This window comes from Hippopotamus amphibius, chromosome X (genome assembly GCF_030028045.1).
Source record: "Hippopotamus amphibius kiboko isolate mHipAmp2 chromosome X, mHipAmp2.hap2, whole genome shotgun sequence".
NCBI classification, from domain to species: Eukaryota; Metazoa; Chordata; class Mammalia; order Artiodactyla; family Hippopotamidae; genus Hippopotamus; species Hippopotamus amphibius.
The window spans coordinates 44,083,768-44,104,416 of record NC_080203.1 but is presented as its reverse complement, the minus strand read 5'-3'; the positions used below and the strand labels follow the sequence as shown (position 1 = coordinate 44,104,416).

At 37.9% G+C, this 20,649-nt stretch overlaps 1 protein-coding gene across 1 annotated transcript in view; it reads left to right on the top strand.

Annotated features, from left to right (window-relative positions):
• The first annotated feature begins 2,238 nt into the window (after window positions 1-2,238).
• Window positions 2,239-20,649, top strand: part of IL1RAPL2 (interleukin 1 receptor accessory protein like 2) — a 503,579-nt gene continuing 485,168 nt past the window's right edge. The window contains exon 1 of the mRNA XM_057717591.1: window positions 2,239-2,552. Within this exon, the coding sequence (XP_057573574.1) occupies window positions 2,239-2,552 (314 nt within the window). The remainder of the gene's footprint in view (window positions 2,553-20,649) is intronic.

The window sequence follows — 20,649 nt, the reverse complement described above, 5'->3', positions numbered from 1 at the left end:
GTCCTTGAACCCCAGGTCAAGAACCCCTTATATAGAGAAAGCAAAATCCTGAAGTAAGATAGTTATTTCACTTGAGCATTGCATTTAGCTCTGAGCATCCTGTCAACTGAGGTTAAAAGATAAACACACTATAATCCCAAAAGAAACATGTACCATAATGTTTATTGCAGCACTATTTACAATAGCCAGGACATGGAAGCAACCTAAATGCCCATCAACAAATGAATGGATAAAGAAGATGTGGCATATATATACAATGGAATATTACTCAGCTATAAAAAGGGATGAGATGGAGCTATATGTAATGAGGTGGATAGACCTAGAGTCTATCATACAGGGTGAAGTAAGTCAGAAAGAGAAAGACAAATATTGTATGCTAACTCACATATACGGAATCTAAAAATGGTACTGATAAACTCAGTGACAAGACAAGAACAAGGACGCAGGTGCAGAGAATGGACTGGAGAACTCGAGGTTTGGGGGGGCGGGGGGTGAAGGGGAAGCTGAGACGAAGCGAGAGAGTAGCACAGACATATATATACTACCAACTGTAAAATAGATAGCCAGTGGGAAGTTGTTGTATAACAAAGGGAGTTCGAATCGAGGATGGAAGATACCTTAGAGGACTGGGACGGGGAGGGTGGGGGGGACTCAAGGGAGGGTGGGGGGAGAGTCGAGGGAGGGAGGGAATATGGGGATATGTGTATAAAAACAGATGATTGAATTTGGTGTACCCCCCAAAAAATAATAAATAAATAAATAAAATTAAAAAAAAATAAAAAATTAATAAAAGAATTTTCATTAGTAATATTTGAGAATGGAAGAGCTAGGACTCAATTTTTTTAGGATTGACTAGATTTTTTTGTAAGAAGAAATTTTTCTTTTGATTATCCCTTTAAATGGGGTTATTGTTCTCTAAAAATGTATGCAGAAAATAATGAGAAATTTTTACAAATTATTAATCTATATTGTATATCCAATAAAATTTTGTGAGCCTAAAAAAAAAAGATAAACACACTGGGTTACAGAGTTCTCAACATCTAAAAAAAGGAAGCAGATCAATTCACAAAATGATAAGCAAAACATATGATTTTAAAATGTCAGTGTTTATACAGTTTACGAAAGGATTATTTTATAAAGAGTAATCAAGTAATATAAAGGGATGTAGCATAATTTGATGAAATTCTTTGAAAATCAGCAATTGGAGGTAGAATAGCTATGCTAATTGTATTGATTAAGCTTATAAAATTAGCCACAGTGTCTCATTTCCAACCCTTCTGGAAAAGAGAGTATTTACTCTATAGGTCTTTCTTTAATGGTAGATTTACCCACCTAATATTATTTGATTAAACTTGACATTAATATAATATATTCCCATGAGCGCACACCAGCTGAGCAGCAAGGGAGGCCTAAGGGTTTAAAAAAAAATCGAACTGCGATTAAATATCTGCTATTAATAGATCATACTATGGAAAACTGGCATGTAGATAATGGCAAATAATCATTTTAGGTACCCACTGCTTCCAATCCAGGCATCTACTTTCTCAAAGGCAAATAAATAAAACAATGGCTCCTGTCATAATTATAGGCAGAGGCAGTATAAGATAGTGGTTAAGAACACAGTCTCTGGGATAAGAGACTGGTTTTCCACTACTTATTAGCTCTGTGTCCATAGGCAAAGTCGCTGAACTTTTCTCTGAGTCTCAGCTTTCTCATTTATAGAATAAGTATAATAAAAGTGTCAGTCTCAGGGCTGCTCCTAGGCTATATATGGGTGCTAGAGAAGTCTTTGTCTCGTGGGGTTCTTCTCTATATAAACAATTTGAGTCACCAAAATCAACATGTCAGTGTCACTGTAGCCATCCAATCTCACAAAATCCTGTTAAGCGGGTGCCTTGTGGCTGTCAGGAGTGATTCACTTGGCCAGCCACTCTACTGTAATTGGTACCTATTTGTGGGACCCCAGGAAAACCCTATAGCCATGAGTGCTGGAGATCCTTGGAGGATCTAGTCAACCCCAAGCAGGTTATTGTAGAGGAATGGAAATACCCCAATGGCACAGGGCTACAGCAGGAATCCTGCTTGCCTGAGTGTAAGGAGGATACTCATTTATCTCATAGGATCACTGGGAAGATTGAATGAGGTCATCTACGTAAAGCATGTGACTCAGTGTCTGGCTCATAGCAAGTACTCAGTACATGTTGGCAATGATTGTTGCTCTTATCACCATTATCAACAATGCTCACTGCATCTCATGCCCAATCTGGTTTTCTTTCAGTGGATGGCTGCATTGACTGGTCAGTGGATCTCAAGACATACATGGCTTTGGCAGGTGAACCAGTCCGAGTGAAATGTGCCCTTTTCTACAGTTACATTCGTACCAACTATAGCATGGCCCAGAGCACTGGGCTCAGACTGATGTGGTACAAAAACAAAGGTGATTTGGAAGAGCCCATCCTCTTTTCAGAAGTCAGGATGAGCAAAGAGGAAGATTCAATATGGTTTCACTCAGCTGAAGCACAAGACAGTGGATTCTACACTTGTGTTTTAAGGTGAGTGCTGTGTGCGAACATTGCTCAATGTCACGGGTGGTCATCTTGTTTGAGACGGGAGTGTGTATGGGTGTGTCTCATGTTATACAGTGGATATATTCTTGAAAGTCTGCAGTGTGTGTGGAGCTTCAGTAAATTCAATTCTAATTATTTATTGGAACAACATAGCAAGTTCTTATCACATTTTCATAAAATAAGATTCTCATTTACTATGTGTACTCATGTAATTCAGAAAATTTTAACACATTTATTTCCCAACTCCACCCCTGCCCCAGAGTCTTATATAGATGGTCCCTGACTTACAGTGGTTGGACTTAGAGTTTTTCAACCTTACTATGGTGTGAAAGTGATACACATTCAGTAGAAACTGCACTTTGAATTTTGCATTTTGAACTTTTTCCAGGCTAGCAATATGTGGTATGATGTGATTTCATAATGCTGGACAGTGGTAGGCAATAAGCTGCAGCTCCCAGTGAGCCATGTGATCATGAGGTAAACAACTGATATACTTAAAATCACTCTGTACCCATACAATCATTCCATTTTTCAGTTTTAGTATTCAATAAACTACATGAAATATGCACACTTCATTATAAAATAGGCTTTGTATTAGATAATTTTCCCCAACTGTAGGCTATTGTAAATGTTCTGAACATATTTAAGGTAGGCTAGGCTAAGCTATGATGTTCAGTAGGTTAGGTATATTGCATGCATTTTTTTTTATTATTATTATTTTGGGGGTACACCAAGTTCAATCATCTGCTTTTATACACATATCCCCGTATTCCCTCCCTTCCTTGACTCCCCCCCCCCGAGTCCCCCCCACCCTCCCCGCCCCAGTCCTCTAAGGCATCTTCCATCCTCGAGTTGGACTCCCTTTGTTATGCAACAACTTCCCACTGACTATCTATTTTACAGTTGGTAGTATATGCATTTTTGACTTAAGATATTATCAGCTTAGCATGGGTTTATCAGGATGTAATCCTAATGGTTAATACGGGAAAATCTGTATTAACAGTTGTTTTTATGTAGAGCCAGTTGGCTCAACGATCTTGATATCTGGCTATGAAGGTGACCTAAAATATCATTTAGGTCAGGGTCTCTCCTTTCTTATTGATGGAAAATAGCTTCAAATGCTTCTGGGAGATCTTTTAAAAAATGAGCTTCTGGTGAAATTGTTCATGGGATTTACAATGTGAATCTGAGTCTACTGTATCTAAATATTCAACATGGGACTCTATAAACACATGGTCATCCTGTGTTCCTATATACTATCCTGGGAAGATAGCACAGATACAGTTCTTGCTTGCAAGAAGTTTGCAATGAAAAGCAATCTGTTTTATCCTCAGGGATTCCACAATATGTCCTTCCTCTCCCCTCCACCCCAGTGTCAGGGTCTAGGATCTCAAATCTCAAATCGAGACTGCATTAGGTGTTGAAGTAGGTAGCTGAGGTAACCTTTAAACCACTTTTCAATACTGCCATTTTAGAAATGTCTGATCTTGCTCACCAGGGACCTGCACTCTATTGTTTCATTTTACCTTCTTGGAAATACAGACCCTTCAGTTTTTGGTTCCTGTGGACTTTGTCTGATGCCAAAGCTATGTCACCTCTTCATCAAAAGCACTTAGAAACCCCTGGTGTGGCCTCATTGTTCAAAAGGGCAGGAGAACAAGGTGGTAAATAGAGAACTTTCTTGATGCCCTAAGAATCACTTTGTATGTTGTTGTTGGGAGAAGTGTTGGGGAAGCAAGTTTAGTCTCTTTGTGGTGGGCAAAAGCCCCAGGATATTGGCAAAAATAGCAATCATTCTGATCATACCCTTAGCAATAATCAGTATTTTCACCTCCTTGGACAGTTCTTGGCAGAACTGAGAAGTGGGTGTAATTCTGCTCCACTGTCTGATGCTCTATTCTTTAGGATGCTGCTACTCTCTCCCTGATTACATCCTCTTCATTCGCACCCTCATTAAATCCTGCCAATCTAAAATAGATCTTTTTTCCTCCCCCTACTCTATTTGCTCTGTTTGTTTGTTTTGTTTTCACAAATTTAAAATTTTATTTTCAGAGCATCAGCCTACTATATACAGGTGCTATACTTATAATGAATTATTGAATTAATTACTGCTTATTTCCCCTGCCCTGATTATTTCCCCAATCTGGATTTTTTCCTTCCTCTCCTCTTACACATTCCACTATCCTGAGAAGTGCTAACAATCTAGTGTGTATCCTTGCATACCTTCTCCTTGTTCTTTTAATTATACAAGCATATCTACATGGGGATTTTCTCATTGTTTTACAAAATAAAAAGAGTTACATATTTCCATGCATTTTCTTTCCATATTAAAAATACATAGTAGAAATATTTACAAGTCAATTGATAGCTCACTCATCCTTTTAAGTATGTAATATTCTGTGTTGTTCAATAGTCTATGATATACCACAATTTAGTCAATCATTTCCCTATTGTTGTGCATATACTTTGTTTCCAGTGTTTTTGTCCCTGCAAAAGTGCTGCAATTAAAGCTCCCAATTTGCTTTTAAATACACCTCTAAATTTTAGAACAGTTTTAGATTAACAGAATTCTTGCAAAGATAGTACAGAAAGTTCCTGTATGCCCTATACCCATTTTCACTTAATATTAACATTTTCCATCAATATGGCACACTTGTTACAACTAACGAACCAATAGTAATATGCCATTTTTTTAAAATTTTAATTTTATTTATTTATTTATTATTCTGGGGGGATACACCAAGTTCAATCATCTGTTTTTATACACATATCCCCATATTCCCTCCCTCCCTTGACTCCCCCCCACCCTCCCTCGAGTCCCCCCCACCCTCCCCGTCCCAGTCCTCTAAGGCATCTTCCATCCTCGATTCGAACTCCCTTTGTTATACAACAACTTCCCACTGGCTATCTATTTTACAGTTGGTAGTATATATATGTCTGTGCTACTCTCTCGCTTCGTCTCAGCTTCCCCTTCACCCCCCGCCCCCTCCCAAACCTCGAGTTCTCCAGTCCATTCTCTGCACCTGCGTCCTTGTTCTTGTCACTGAGTTCATCAGTACCATTTTTAGATTCCGTATATGTGAGTTAGCATACAATATCTGTCTTTCTCTTTCTGACTTACTTCACTCTGTATGACAGACTCTAGGTCTATCCACCTCATTATATATAGCTCCATCTCATCCCTTTTTATAGCTGAGTAATATTCCATTGTATATATATGCCACATCTTCTTTATCCATTCATTTGTTGATGGGCATTTAGGTTGCTTCCATGTCCTGGCTATTGTAAAGAGTGCTGCAATAAACATTATGGTACATGTTTCTTTTGGGATTATGGTTTTCTTTGGGTATATGCCCAGGAGTGGGATTACTGGATCATACGGTAGTTCTATTTGTAGTTTTTTAAGGAACCTCCAAATTGTTTTCCATAGTGGCTGTACCAACTTACAGTCCCACCAACAGTGCAGGAGACTTCCCTTTTCTCCACACCCTCTCCAACATTTGTTGTTTCCAGATTTTGTGATGATAGCCATTCTGATCGGTGTGAGGTGATACCTCATTATGGCTTTGACTTGCCTTTCTCTGATGATGAGTGATGTTGAGCATCTTTTCATGTGTTTGTTGGCCATCTGTATGTCTTCTTTGGAGAAATGTCTATTTAGGTCTTCCACCCGTTTGTGGATTGGGTTATTTGCTTTTTTGGTATTAAGCTGCATGAGCTGCTTGTATATTTTGGAGGTTAATCCTTTGTCCGTTGTTTCATAGGCAACTATTTTTTCCCATTCTGAGGGTTGCCTTTTAGTCTTGTTTATGGTTTCTTTCACTGTGCAAAAGCTTTTAAGTTTCATGAGGTCCCATTTGTTTATTCTTGATTTTATTTCCATGACTCTAGGAGGCGGGTCCAAAAGGATGTTGCTTTGATGTATGTCATAGAGTGTTCTGCCTATGCTTTCCTCTAGGAGTTTTATAGTGTCTGGCCTTACATGTAGGTCTTTAATCCATTTGGAGTTTATTTTTGTGTATGGTGTTAAGAAGTGTTCTAATTTCCTTCTTTGACATGTAGCTGTCCAATTTTCCCAGCACCACTTATTGAAGAGGCTGTCTTTTTTCCATTGTATATTCGTGCCTCCTTTGTCAAAGATAAGCTGCCCATATGTGTTTGGGCTTACTTCTGAGTTCTCTATTCTATTCCATTGATCTTCCTTTCTATTTTTGTGCCAGTACCATACTGTCTTGATCACTGTGGCCTTGTAGTATAGTTTGAAGTCAGGAAGCCTGATTCCACCAACTCCATTTTTCCTTCTCAAGATTTCTTTGGCTATTCGGGGTCTTTTGCGTTTCCATACAAATCGTAAGATTTCTTGTTCTAGTTCTGTGAAAAATGCCATTGGTAATTTGATCGGGATTGCATTGAATCTGTAAATTGCTTTAGGTAGTACAGTCATTTTCACGATGTTGATTCTTCCAGTCCAGGAACATGGTATGTCCCTCCGTCTGTTTGTGTCGTCTTTGATTTCTTTCATCAATGTCTTAAAGTTTTCTGCATACAGATCTTTGGCCTCCTTAGGCAGGTTTATTCCTAGGTATTTTATTCTTTTTGTTGCAGTGGTGAATGGCAGAGTTTCCTTAATTTCTCTTTCTGCTCTTCCATTGTTAGTGTATAGGAATGCAAGAGATTTCTGTGCATTAATTTTGTATCCTGCTACTTTACTAAACTCATCAATTAGTGCTAGCAGTTTTCTGGTAGAGTCTTTAGGGTTTTCTATATATAATATCATGTCATCTGCAAAGAGTGACAATTTTACTTCTTCTTTTCCAACTTGGATTCCTTTGATTTCTTTTTCTTCTCTGATTGCTGTGGCTAAAACTTCCAAAACTATGTTGAATAATAATGGTGAGAGTGGACACCCTTGTCTTGTTCCTGTTCTTCGAGGGAATTCTTTCAGTTTTTCCCCACTGAGAACAATGTTGGCTTTTGGTTTGTCATATATGGCTTTTATGATGTTGAGGTAATTTCCTTCTATGCCCAATTTCTGAAGAGCTTTTATCATAAATGGATGTTGAACTTTGTCAAAAGCTTTTTCTGCATCTATTGAGATGATCATATGGTTTTTATCCTTCAATTTGTTGATATGATGTATCATGTTGATTGATTTGTGTATATTGAAGAATCCTTGCATCCCAGGGATAAACCCCACTTGATCATGGTGTATGATTTTTTTAACGTGCTGTTGGAGTCTGTTAGCTAGTATTTTGTTGAGGAGTTTTGCATTTATATTCATCAGTGATATTGGTCTGTAATTTTCTTTTTTTGTGACATCTTTGCCTGGTTTTGGTATCAGGGTGATGGTGGCCTCGTAGAATGAGTTTGGGAGTGTTCTGCCTTCTGCGATATTTTGGAAGAGTTTGAGAAGGATAGGTGTTAGCTCTTCTCGAAATGTTTGATAGAATTCGCCCGTGAACCCATCTGGTCCTGGGCTTTTGTTTTTTGGGAGATTTTTAATCACTGCCTCAATTTCCATACTTGTGATTGGTCTGTTCATGGTTTCTATTTCTTCCTGGTTCAGTCTTGGAAGATTGTATTTTTCTAAGAATTTATCCATTTCTTCCAGGTTATCCAATTGATTGGCATATAGTTGCTTGTAGTAGTCTCTCATGATCTTTTGTATTTCTGTGGTGTCTGTTGTTACTTCTCCTTTTTCATTTCTAATTCTGTTGATTTGCATCTTCTCCCTTTAGTAATATGTCATTATTAACTGAAGTCCATATTTTATTCAGATTTCCTCAGATTTTCCTTAATGCCCTTTTTCTATTCTAGGATGCCATCTGGGATACCACTTTACGTTTAGTTGTCGTGTCTCCTTAAGTTCCTTTTGGCTGTCATGGTTTCTTAGATTCTCCTTGTTTCTGATGACCTTGACAGTTTGAGTAGTACTATTCAGATATTTTGTAGAATGTCCCTCAATTGGGATTTATCTGATTTTTTTCTTGTTTATACTGGGGCAATATGTTTTGGGGGGAAGAACACAGGTAAAATACCATTCTCAGCATTTCATATAAAGGATATGGAGTATCAGTATGCTTTATCATTGTTGATATTGACCTTGATCATCTGGCTCAAGATAGTGTTTGTCTTTCTCCAACTGTAAAGTTGTTCTTTCTCCCCTCCCTTTTCAAATTGTCCTCTTTGGAAAAAAAAATAGTTATTCACAGTCCATACATAAGGAATGGTATTTATGCTCCACTTTATTAAGACCAAAGTATCTACATAAAATTATTTAGAATTCTTCTGCATGGAATATTTTTCTCCCATTTATTTATTTATTTCAATCATTTATATCACCATGGACTCATGGATATTTGTTTTATACATTGGGTAATAATCCTATGCTGTGTTTCCTGTGTCAAATTCATCCATCTTTGACCATTGGGAGCTCTTTCAGTTGGTGCATCTGTCCCTTTGACCTAACCTCCTCATTGTTTTTCATTGTTGTCTGCCTGTTTGTTTAGTATTTTTTCATATTTCAGCACTATAAGATGCTCCAGGCTTATCTTACATGTTTCCTGCCCCCAGTCCTAGGACCAGCCATTTTCCCAAAATGCCTTGATTCCTTTTAATGAAGAATGGTATTAGACATCAAGTTTTGGGTGCTAGGTGTGCTTGTTGCTCCTGGAGAGTTGTTGCTTCTAGGCCCTCTCAGCTGACAGCCTATTTGCTTTTAAACAAAGCCTTGTGCTATCTCATACACAAGGGGGATTTCCCAGTGCCCCTGACATCCTTTCCTATAGGTGGCCCCCTCTTTCAAGTATATATTAGATTGACCTTGTTTGTATTTATTGTAGATATCATCTAAGTCAATAATTCTCACCTCACATCTAGATCAGTAGAAGAGAAGGGAGTGGTATTCTACTGAGCAGAGGCTTGGATGCAAACATAGGTGGCAACCTCTTTTATTCATGCATCAGGTCTTAGGGAACAATTGGGACTGATGGGGTGGGTGAAATTTTGAATATTATCCCTCATATGTGCCTTGGTAGGGAGAAACAATGTTTGGGAACCACTGTTCTAAAGGATGCAACTGTCTTTTGTCAACTCAGAGGTATAGAAAGCGCCTTCAGAATGGCATAAGTGAAGTAGCTAGAATTTGGCTATGAATAGCAAACATTTTTCAGGTCTGCTAGTGGCCACTCACTCCAAATATGTGCCAAGTGAGAAATTCAGTCTATATAGGTGATTTTATGCCATTGCCAAGAGAGTGACATTGATAATGAAAAAGGCTGTGAATTTGGCAATGTCTATATCACCTAAAATTCCAAATTTGATACTACTTTAAGGTAATTATGGAATGATTTTTCTATGCTTTATCGACCTCATTAAAAGTTACTCTGTTGATTTCAGTGTGGTTAAAAATGCAGATATGAAATATTTAGTAATATTCTCCACCCATTTAAATCATAGCCAGAAAAGTTTACTGTTTGTGACCTTTGAGTAGCCAATTACTCATTTTTGTGTTTTTCCTTGGGCAGCCTCAAGAGTGATTACTTGAATTTCTCAGCATGTCAGTAGGTTAGTAATAGAGAAATAGTGGATAAGTGAGTCATATTTTGAGAGCTGTGCCAATCCAGGAGTTACTGTCTACTCCCCTTTCCACTCAAATCTTTTCAATGGAGGCACTTAGTAGAATAAAAATGATGAGAGTAATCTTATTTGACAAAATCCCACATATCACTTTCTCAACAACTTGGAACAGGGGGCGACTTAAGCTGTGGATGATGATAGATGTATTCATATAATCCTGAATTGAATTCACAGATATTGAAAAGAGTGATTAAATATAATTGAATATCTGTAGAAACCTGAGTGTTTGGGGATGACAACGGTCAAGTGTAGAGAATCAGTTATAAGTTCAAAACCATTATGACTATTTACCTCTCCGATGAAGTAAATGGAACATGGAGCCCTCTGCTTAAACAGGAAGATAATCCAACTGTTTTCGGTCTTTAGTAATCATTGAAATAAATGAGGTTCTCAAAATCTGACTGCCTCACAAACTCCTTCTAAAGGGTTCCTTAGTGCATTTATACAGTTCTGAGGTATGACATTTGCCCTGCTATTCTTAACATTTGAGCAATATTACCAGAAGAATTGAGGGGAGTTGGAGATATTTGAAACAAGAAATGTTGTATGTATCAATAGTTAATTTTTGAATCTGTACAATGAGTACATGAGGGTTCATTATATTTTTTTAGTTTTGAATATATTTGAAATGTTCCATAATTCAAAAGAACAAGAAATAAATACAAGTATACAGTAATTTTGCCTGATTTTGATGGCTCTTAAATGATCCTGGCTTAAAAGTACCTATGTAGCATATATTAATTTTATATTTCAGTCAACAAACACTCATGGGACTTGTTTTATGCCATATTGCAAGGAAGCTTATGCCTTTAGAAAGAAAATTAATTGTTCTAGTCTACCTAAGAAACTAAGAAATAGCTTTTATCACCCTCTACCCTCCTACCTTACTCCCCACCATGGTAACCAAGAGATTTTTCAAGGACTATGAACATTTCTCATAATTCAATTCCAACTTAATTATTGATCTTTGAAAAGTTAAATGTCAACAAGTTGGTTACCCAAGTAGCAATTTCCAAGAAAGCAGATAGTTTCTTGCAGGAAAAATGAGGGCCTGAATCTTAGAGAATTAATTGACTTCAGAAAAGATCAAGATTGTGCAGCAGGCTCTTGAGACAGGTAATGCCTCCTCTGGTCTATGTAGGCTAGAGTGTAATGCAGTTAGTTATTTTTTCCTCCTATTTTTGTTTATAAGTGGGAGTCCCTGGTTTAGTTATTTTTTGTGGCAATTATACATAAAGGAACACATATATAACCTGAAAATATTATTTTTTAACCTCCACAATTTGATAATCTACTTTTTTAGAAAATTATACATAACTTAAATACCAAAGTAGTATAAATTGTAATTTATTTTCATTGCATTAATAGTGAATTAGATGTGCTATAATGTTTAGAGGTATAACCGGATTGTTATACATTAGCTATGTAATACTCAGAAGTATAACCTTTCTATTGTATAATACCTATGTAATTTCAACTCCATTCAGTTTGTTTATTGGAGGGAAACAGATGTTTATAGTTTAGTCAGCAGGATTACCTGCTTTGTAAGAATTAATGGGTTATATTTGATAATTATAAAACAGTAATTAATTTCAAATAATCATTGATGAGTTAGTTAACACTAGTATTCATTTAGTTCCATCCCTTGTATCATTACACTAGTTCAGTGATTTTCTGTTTTACGGTTATTTTGTTCATACCAAGGTTTCAACCTATTTCAGGAGTTACAAATTCAAAATCTTTTCAGTGTCCAAGAAGGTGATCTGAAACATTTTGGAGTGCTAGAGGCTGTAGTAATCTCCTCTGTTATCTCATTTTCATGTATTCTACTCTTGCCACCACCTATAGCTCACTCTTTCTATACTACAATTCCAATAATCTATTAACCCTCCCAGAGCTGCAGCTCATTGGTGCCACAAGGTTTTCACTATCCACTGCTCTCTTCTCAACTAGCATAGTTTAAATTCTATGATCAGTCAGTTTAATCAATCTCATATATACCCTCTTGATTCCCTAGACCCTTTCTCCCTTTATCTTACTCACTTGTGAAAACCACAACACTGTGTAAATACAACTCTCCATCTATGCTTGTACCTGTATCCTTGCAACTGAACTTGCCTGAAGGAAAACATATAGTAATGTTGACTTACCTCACTTTAAATTCATCATCATGAACCTCAGATGGACTCTTTTTTTTTTTAAGCTCTTTATTGGAATATAATTGCTTTACACTCTTGTACCAGCTTATGAGGTACACCAAAGTGAATCAGCTGTATTTATACATATATCCCCATATCCCCTCCCTCCCGTGACTCCCCCCCACCCTCCCCGGCCCGACCCTCTAAGGCATCACCCATCATGGAGTTGATCTCCCTTTGTTATACAGCAACTTCCCACTAGCTATCTATTTTACAGTTGGTAGTATATATATGCTGCCAGGTAGTCTTATTATGTATTCTTGGACCATTAGGTCTCCTGTCCTCCTAGATGACTATTTCACATCTGCTCTTCTCAAGCCTCCAACATCTCCTCCCCTTGTTTCCCATTTTACTGAAAAAAATTGAGGCAGTTAGAAGAGAACTTCCAGTATATCTACCCACCTACTGGCATCTGTATCTACGTGCTCTGCCTTCAAGTTTTTTACCATCGATGGACTGACCTTGCTCCTATGGAAGGCCAGTCACTTCGCTTGTACACTAGAGTATATCCCTGTTTGCCTCCTCAAGGATATCACAGAAGCAATTTTCCCATCTTTCTCCTTTATCATGGAATTTTCTATTTCTACTGAATCATTTCCATCAGCATACACACAGGTCAATATCTATGCCTCTCAACTCTACTACCTCTGATAGCCACTGACCCTTGCTTCCATTTGCAGCAAAACTACTTCAAAGAAACTGTTGTCTGCACTCACACTCTTGAACTCCTATCCACTAATTCTCTATTAAACCCACTTCAATCAGAATTTTACCTTCACCACTCCACTAAAACTGCTCTTATCAAAGTCTCCAATGACTACAGTAATGCTAAATCCAATGGTCAGTTCATTTTTCACTCCTCTTTTTACATGATCATCCCTTCTTTTTAATATGTGTTCTTTACCTGAGTTCCAGAGAATCACACTCTCCTAGTTTTCCTGTTATTTCATCAGTTATCCTTTCTGAAGTTCCTTTGCTGACTCCTCATATTCCCCCTGACCTCTTAATGTTAGAGAGCCCTTAGGGCTTAGTCCTTAGGTTTTGTTCATCTCTATCCATGCTCCCTCCCTCCATCATCTGTTTATACAGTCTTATAGTTTTATATGCCATCTGTACAATGGTAACTCCAACATACATAACCTCCCAGCCCAGATCTCTCTGCAGACTTTTTATCTGACAGACTTTTCAGCATCGCCACTTGTGTCAAAACCAGTACGTCCAAAACTGAACTGATCTTTCTCCTATCTTACCATGGGTTCCTAGAAAGTAAACCCTGGGACAAAAAGCTAATATGTATCAGACAGTTTAATCCCAGAAAGACAGGAGTGAAGGAAAAGGAAAGTGAGGCAGGGGAGAAGGAAGAATATTTTGACATACTTGATCCAGGAGGAGAAATGGAGAACAATTTATCTCTCAGCTCCCATCTCCCATTTGTCAAGGGGTTATTCCATAGGGTCTTAACTACCTTGAATTTTGGGGATTGCATAATCTGTGCCTTCCATACCACTGCTTGTCCAAGCCAAGGTCTCTTATCTTTCTTGTTACAATAAACTCCTAATTAGTTTCTCTGCTTTCCCACATGTCTCCCTTCAATGTATTCTTTTTTTTTTAATCTTTATTGGAGTATAATTGCTTTACAGTGTTGTGTCAGTTTCTGCTGTACAGGAAAGTGAATCAGCCACATGTACACATATATCCCCATATCCCCTCCCTCTTGAGCCTCCCTCCCAACTTCCTTATCCCACCCCTTTAGGTCTTCACAAAGCATCAAGTTGATCTCCCTGTGCTCTGTAGTAGCTTCCCACTAGTCATCTATTTTACATTTGGTAGTGTGTATATGTCAGTGCTACTCTCTCACTACGTCCCAGCTTCCCCTCCCCCCAGTGTCCTCAAGTCGGTTCTCTACATCTGCATCTCTATTCCTACCCTGCCACTAGGTTGATCAGTACCTTTTTTCTAGATTCCATATATATGTGTTAGCATATGATATTTTTTTTTCTCTTTCTGATTTACTCCACTCTATATGACAGACTCCAGGTCCATCCACCTCACTACGAATAGCTCAATTTAATTCCTTTTTTATGGCTGAGTAATATTCCATTGGTTTTTAATTTAATTTTTATTTTATATTGGAGTATAGTTGATTTACAATGTTGTATTAGTTTGAAGTATACAGCAAAGTGATTGTTATACATATATCCATTCTTTTTCAGATTCTTTTCCCATATAGTTTATTATAGGATATTGAGTAGAGTTCCCTGTGCTATACAATAGGTCCCAGTGACAGGGCAGGAATAAAGATGAAGATGTAGAGAACAGACTTGAGGACACAGGGTGGGGTTGGGGGTGGGGCGAAGGGGAAGCCAGGACGAAGGGAGAGAGTAGCATTGACATATATACACTACCTTCAATCTATTCTTAACACCATAGTCAGAGTGGTCTTTTAAAAACATAAGTCACATATGTCTGTGTTCTGTTCTGCTCAGGACCTTCTGATGGCTTCCCATTTCATTTGAAATAAAAGCCAGGTCCTTACTAGGGCCCTGGAGGTGATCTAGTCGCTGGTACCACTCTAACTACTACATTCCCACTCTTATCTCCTTGCCTTACTCTACTTCAGCCACTCTGACCTCCTTGCTGTTTCTCAAACATGTCAGGTATACTTCAGCCTTAGGGTCTTTGCACTGGCTGTTCTCTCTGTCTGGAATGTTTTCCTCTCCTATACTTACATGATAAACTCCCTGATTTCCTTCAATTGTACAGTTTCTTCTATTCTAATCTTATCAGGGGGCCTTCCTTGACTACCTTATTTATAATATTAAGATTCTCTTTCACTCAATCCCCATCTTTTGTACTGATACTTACCTTGTGCTATTTTTTTCTGTTTCCATAGCAATTACCACCTTTTATTATATATATAAAATCTACGAGGGTGAGTCAAAAATTATCTGCACACTCTGGCTGTAGAATTTATTTTAATTAACTTTTAGAAAAGACAAATACATCATTTTTTGACATAATCTCCTTGCTTTTCAATACACTTTATTTATCTGTTGACAAGCTTTCATATTCCCTCCCAGTCAGAGTGAACAGCAAGTACAAAGGTCATGAAACAGGAACAGACTTTTTATATTCAAGGAAGCTAAAGAAGGCCACTCTGGATGGAGTGCAGCGAGCTGGAGGAAAATGGTACTGGATGAGGCTGGAGAGGCAGGCAGAGGCCAGATCCTATCGCATATTGTAGGCCAGGATAAAAATTGATTTTTATTAGTAATCAGGGAGAAAGGGAGAGTGTTGTATTTTGTCTTTTGTTTTAAGCTGGAGAGTAACACGATCAGATTTCCACTTTAAAAAGATCACTCTGGCTGCCCTGGTGAGAAGGGATTATAGAGAGACAAACAAGCAGACCAAGTTTGGATGGAATTGTGTTAGTTGAGCAGATATGTGATGGTAAGCTTGAATTGGGGTGGTAGCTTGCAAATGGGGAGAAGTGAATGCATTCTAGATATGTATTGAAGGATGAGAACCAGGACTAATGATGCACTAGATGTGAGAAATGAGAGAAATAGTTGAATAAAGTATGACTCCTGTGTTTTTGACCTAAGCAGTTGAGTGAATCATGGTGCTAGTAACTGAAAAAGAGAAGGCCTGGAGAGGAGCAAGGATAACAGTATCTACCTCAGGGAATGCTGACAAGCACTTAGCACTGATGCTGACATAAACACCCAACACATTATCTCTTATTTCTACTTTTACTACCACTACCATTATTACTATCTATGATTTTTCAGCCTTATTATATGGCAAACACTGTGCTAATCCTCAATAACCCTATAAGGTAGATCATATTATGGAAGATGATAAAACTGATACTCATAGAAATGAAAGAACTTGTCCAGTGATATATGGCTAGTAAATAATGGAGCTAAGACTTGAACCCAGGTCTACCTAGCTTATGAACATAATCAGTTTTCTCTACCATTTTTTGGTCATTACCTATGTTTACTATTCTTTGTAGGTACCTGTATCTATATATCACAACAAATGAGATGGTTAATTCCTGCTTGTAGAAAGTTCTGTGATTCTGTCTGTTTTTAGTTTCCATGGTGTACAGTATTGTCTGGAGATGAGGATGGAATTTTATTGATTAAAGATGGACAAAGGAAGACAGTGAAATAGAGATTCTAAATTCATGAAAAGTGAGGATCAAGTTAAAGCAGAAATTTCCAGAGATAAAATCAGACTACTTCTCTTACAAAGCTGAAACCTTTTGCAATCATTTATGTTTCCAAACATTACACAGACATGCTTAAAAGTTGTTTTCTACCAAAGAAAAGGGATGGAGGAAACTTGTTGGATGTATGTCCTTAACTGGCTCTTTCTTTTGTCTGTTTATTCTCACTCCCAAATCTCCAAGGTATAAGATTCATGATGAATCTATTAGAGAAGTATATACATCAGTCTATGACAAAGTGCTGCAATGGATATAATCAGGTGTATAAATGCATGGCTACGTTTTTCAAGAACTTATTGCATGTAACTGCTTCCCTCCATTCACCCTAAAGGTATTTCATAGAAGTAGAAATTTGAGAGCACAGTCCTTCCTAACTACAGTTTTATATTATTTTTTTATTTTTAATAGAAGGGATATTTTTCAGCTGATATCATTTCAGGTCTTCAGTATCTATTTTTCACTAAACAAATATTTACTGAGCACCTACTCTATAAGATGTACAAAGAAAAGCAAAATCAAATGACAGGGCTCCTGCCTTTTAACGGATTTAAAGGGGAATTAGGACATATATACAAATTACAACCAAACAGATATAACTCAAGTAAAAGAGAGGATCCCATATGGCTCATCATAGAATTGTATCCTAGGAAACAGTTCAGCAAATAAGCATAATTTTAAAAATTTGAATATTTAGGTATTTACTGTAGTCCTTTGAAAAGCATCAAGAGGAAACCAGCTTGTAACCCGCACCTCAGCAACGTTTGAAATCATCTTTTTCCATTACTTTCATTCTCAATATTTATTACATAAGGCAGCTGCCCAGAAACCTCTCTCATCACTCCTCATTCTCATTCCCAACTAAAAACTCACCTTGGAATTCATCCCCTGCAGGTTTTTCCTCTTGTTGTCCTTTTTCATATTCTATCACTTCTTATTTTCCTTGCAAGAAGTTCTTGTTGACCTTTATAATTTAATTAAACCAGCATTGCTCCTTGCAATTTTTTAGTTCTTTCTGCCCATTACACCTATTCTGCACATTAAAATCCCAGATACTGATGTGGCACATCAAGGATCTCCATAGAAGTTGCTAAATTTGGAGAGGCCCTTGCAGCCTAAAAGAGGATTCTCTTTGGAGGGCAGGGAGAAGGGGAAAACTGCCAACGCTAACTTAATGTCTTTTATTCTATCACACATGAAAGGAAGTGAAAAGTCCTATAAGAAAGATAGAGATAAAGCAGTAGTAGAGAGTAAGGAAAAATAGCTTTTGAGTTATAGAATCATGGTGTTTGAGATGGTTCTTGTTGATCTAAACAGGTGGCAACAGTAGAGGAATTACCAGCCATATGAAGCAGTGTTCAAGAGCAAGGAAGCAGTAAAACATGGGTTATGTGCAGAGAAAAACAGGGAGGCCAGTGTGGCTGGAACCTGCGTTTATCAAGGCCTTTTTTCTAAATATGGACATAACAATAACCCTTGCTTTATAGAGGTTTCTTATGTATTTTTGGAATGTGAGACTTTAAGACGTTGACCAATTCTTAGAAAATAAGATCAAGGACAGAACTAATGAGCACCTTAATATGCAGTCAGATAATAATGCATGTTTTTAACAGGTGATGTTTCCATTGGAGAAAAAATATTTAAAGGGAGTAAATTCCCTTCTGTGACTCTACCCTTATTAACAAAGGAGATGTTGCTGACCTCAGCATTAACAATCAGAACATGCACTCCAACTAGTTTTCTCAGGGATGGGAATGAATTTACATAGAGCCATCCCTACTCTCTCACCACTCTGAAGAGTGACCCCCTCCACCCTTGGCAAGATAGCTGGTTACAGTTCAGTGGGTACAGTCTCTATCTATGGCTATGAAACGGAGAAAAGCCAAGTAAGGTGGTGATGTGTAGTTCCACTCCAGGGCCTTGATCTCAATAAAACAAGATCCAGATTAACATGAATCTACGCACACTTATTTCCTGAGTGGATCGTACTCTTGATTACTAAGCCAATAAAGAGATGCCATATGCATTTTTTTTTAATTTTCCAGTCCCATTACCCTGTCCCCTCCCAACACCTTCCTCTGACTCCCTGTAAAGGAGAGTAGTTTGGCCAGATTTCATATTTACATTCATCTGTTTTACTCTCACGCAGGATCTCTCTCTCTCTCTCTCTCTCCCCCCCTCCCCCTCCCCCCTTTCTCTCTTTCCATTGGTTTCTCATCTCTTCCTTTTTAACTGGGTCCAAAACTTACCCCTGGACTACCTCCTTATACAGTTTCTACCCACATAGAGCAGGCTTTCCATACATGTAGGTTGCTGACTTACTGGCTGTAACCCTTAGATCACTAGGGTCTCGGGATTTTTAATTTGGTCGCATGAAATCTTTTCTAATATGTTACATTTTACCAATAGAAATGGATGTAGATAGCAGGAAGGCACTTATTATGAGATGACAGTGCAAAGAATGATGCTTGGAACACCAGTATTTTATAACATGGTGCAATGTCACAGAAAATTCTGAATTTTAAGGCATTTAGGGAAATTTCCTATTAGGTCGTATTGTTGTATTATATAAACACTCTGGCAAACTTTCGACTTGGATCCCACATGACATAAAATAAAGACTGAAAAGCATTGTCGTTTCTAAATAAAATATGACTTATTTTTACTTTCCATTGTTTAGAGACAGGTGTAGCCAAGTTTGACTGCCCAGTGTGTCAACATGCCATTTGAAGGAGAGTGGTCAACAGAAACAACTTTGCTAGTCATTTCCTTTCACTACTTTGCTTGCCATTATCTCAAGCCCAGAGAGGCTCACTACCATTTTTCGAGATATAAAAATCACTAACTTTGACCAAGATATTGGCCCCTATGAAATTTCCATTCCCTTCACTTGCCCACTGAAGCTGGGTCTTTCTTCCAGCAACATCGTTTTCACAGCTATCTTACTCTTGACCTGCTCATCTAAGCATGCTAGCCCAAGGGCTCAGAGGCCAAGTCATATCACCTCTGTTGAATTTGTTGAGGATATTTAGTGATAGAAGTGGAATTAACTTTAGTTTATTAAATCCTTTCCTCTGGATGTACGGAGGGAAAAAAAACTTTATACTGGATGTGATACACAAAATCATGAAAATGTCAATACCTTCCCTTAATCCTATCAAACCCAAGTCCAAACAAACTGAATCATTTACTGAAAAAAAAAGTTATGAAAACAATTTGTAACACAGAGATTTGTGCCTGGCGCCCCTCCTGGAACTACTCACCTTCCTTTCTAAGGCCACCTCCTAGGCTCCTGCTGCAGTGCCCTTTGGTTTTCTTTCAGTTGGGCCCAATTGGGCCCTCTGTGAAACTGGATGATCTTTTCTTTCCCCTTCCTCATTCCCCACTTATGGAAGTTATTCCTAAATGTGCCATTGTCCAGAAGCCCCCACCCCCACCCTGACCTCCTCTCCTTACTCTTAGGTCCCTAGTCTAAGGGACACATACGCAGGAGCTTGGTTTCCCATCCGTTTGTGTCAGTGATCAGTATCTGCTCTCTTCTCATCCTGTCCCAAAGGAAGAGGTGGCCTTTCCAAACCTACCCAAGCCAGTAAATTTAAGTTCCTTTTATTTTTTGTATATTTGTGAGTGTTTAATTATTTTACTTTCCTAACAAAGAAGTATATAAGGAAGTAAAAGCCCTCTATCCCACCGCCCTTATCCTACTCCATTTTTCTGCAAAAAAAAGTTTTTCCAGAATATTTCTATGCTTAAATAAATCCATAATATAAAGCTACACACACACACACACACACACACACACACACACACACACACACACACGATAATGAATAATTTGGGGAGTGATTTTGTTTCACAAAAAAACACAATTGGCCGTCATATTTTTCTTCATTGAACAGTACAGTGGACATGCTTCCAATAGAGTATGCAGGATCTGTTTCATTCTTTTACATATTTCTCGTGTTTTTCAAGATTTCTGCAGCTATCTCCTTCCCTATGGCCCAAGTTTCTCCCA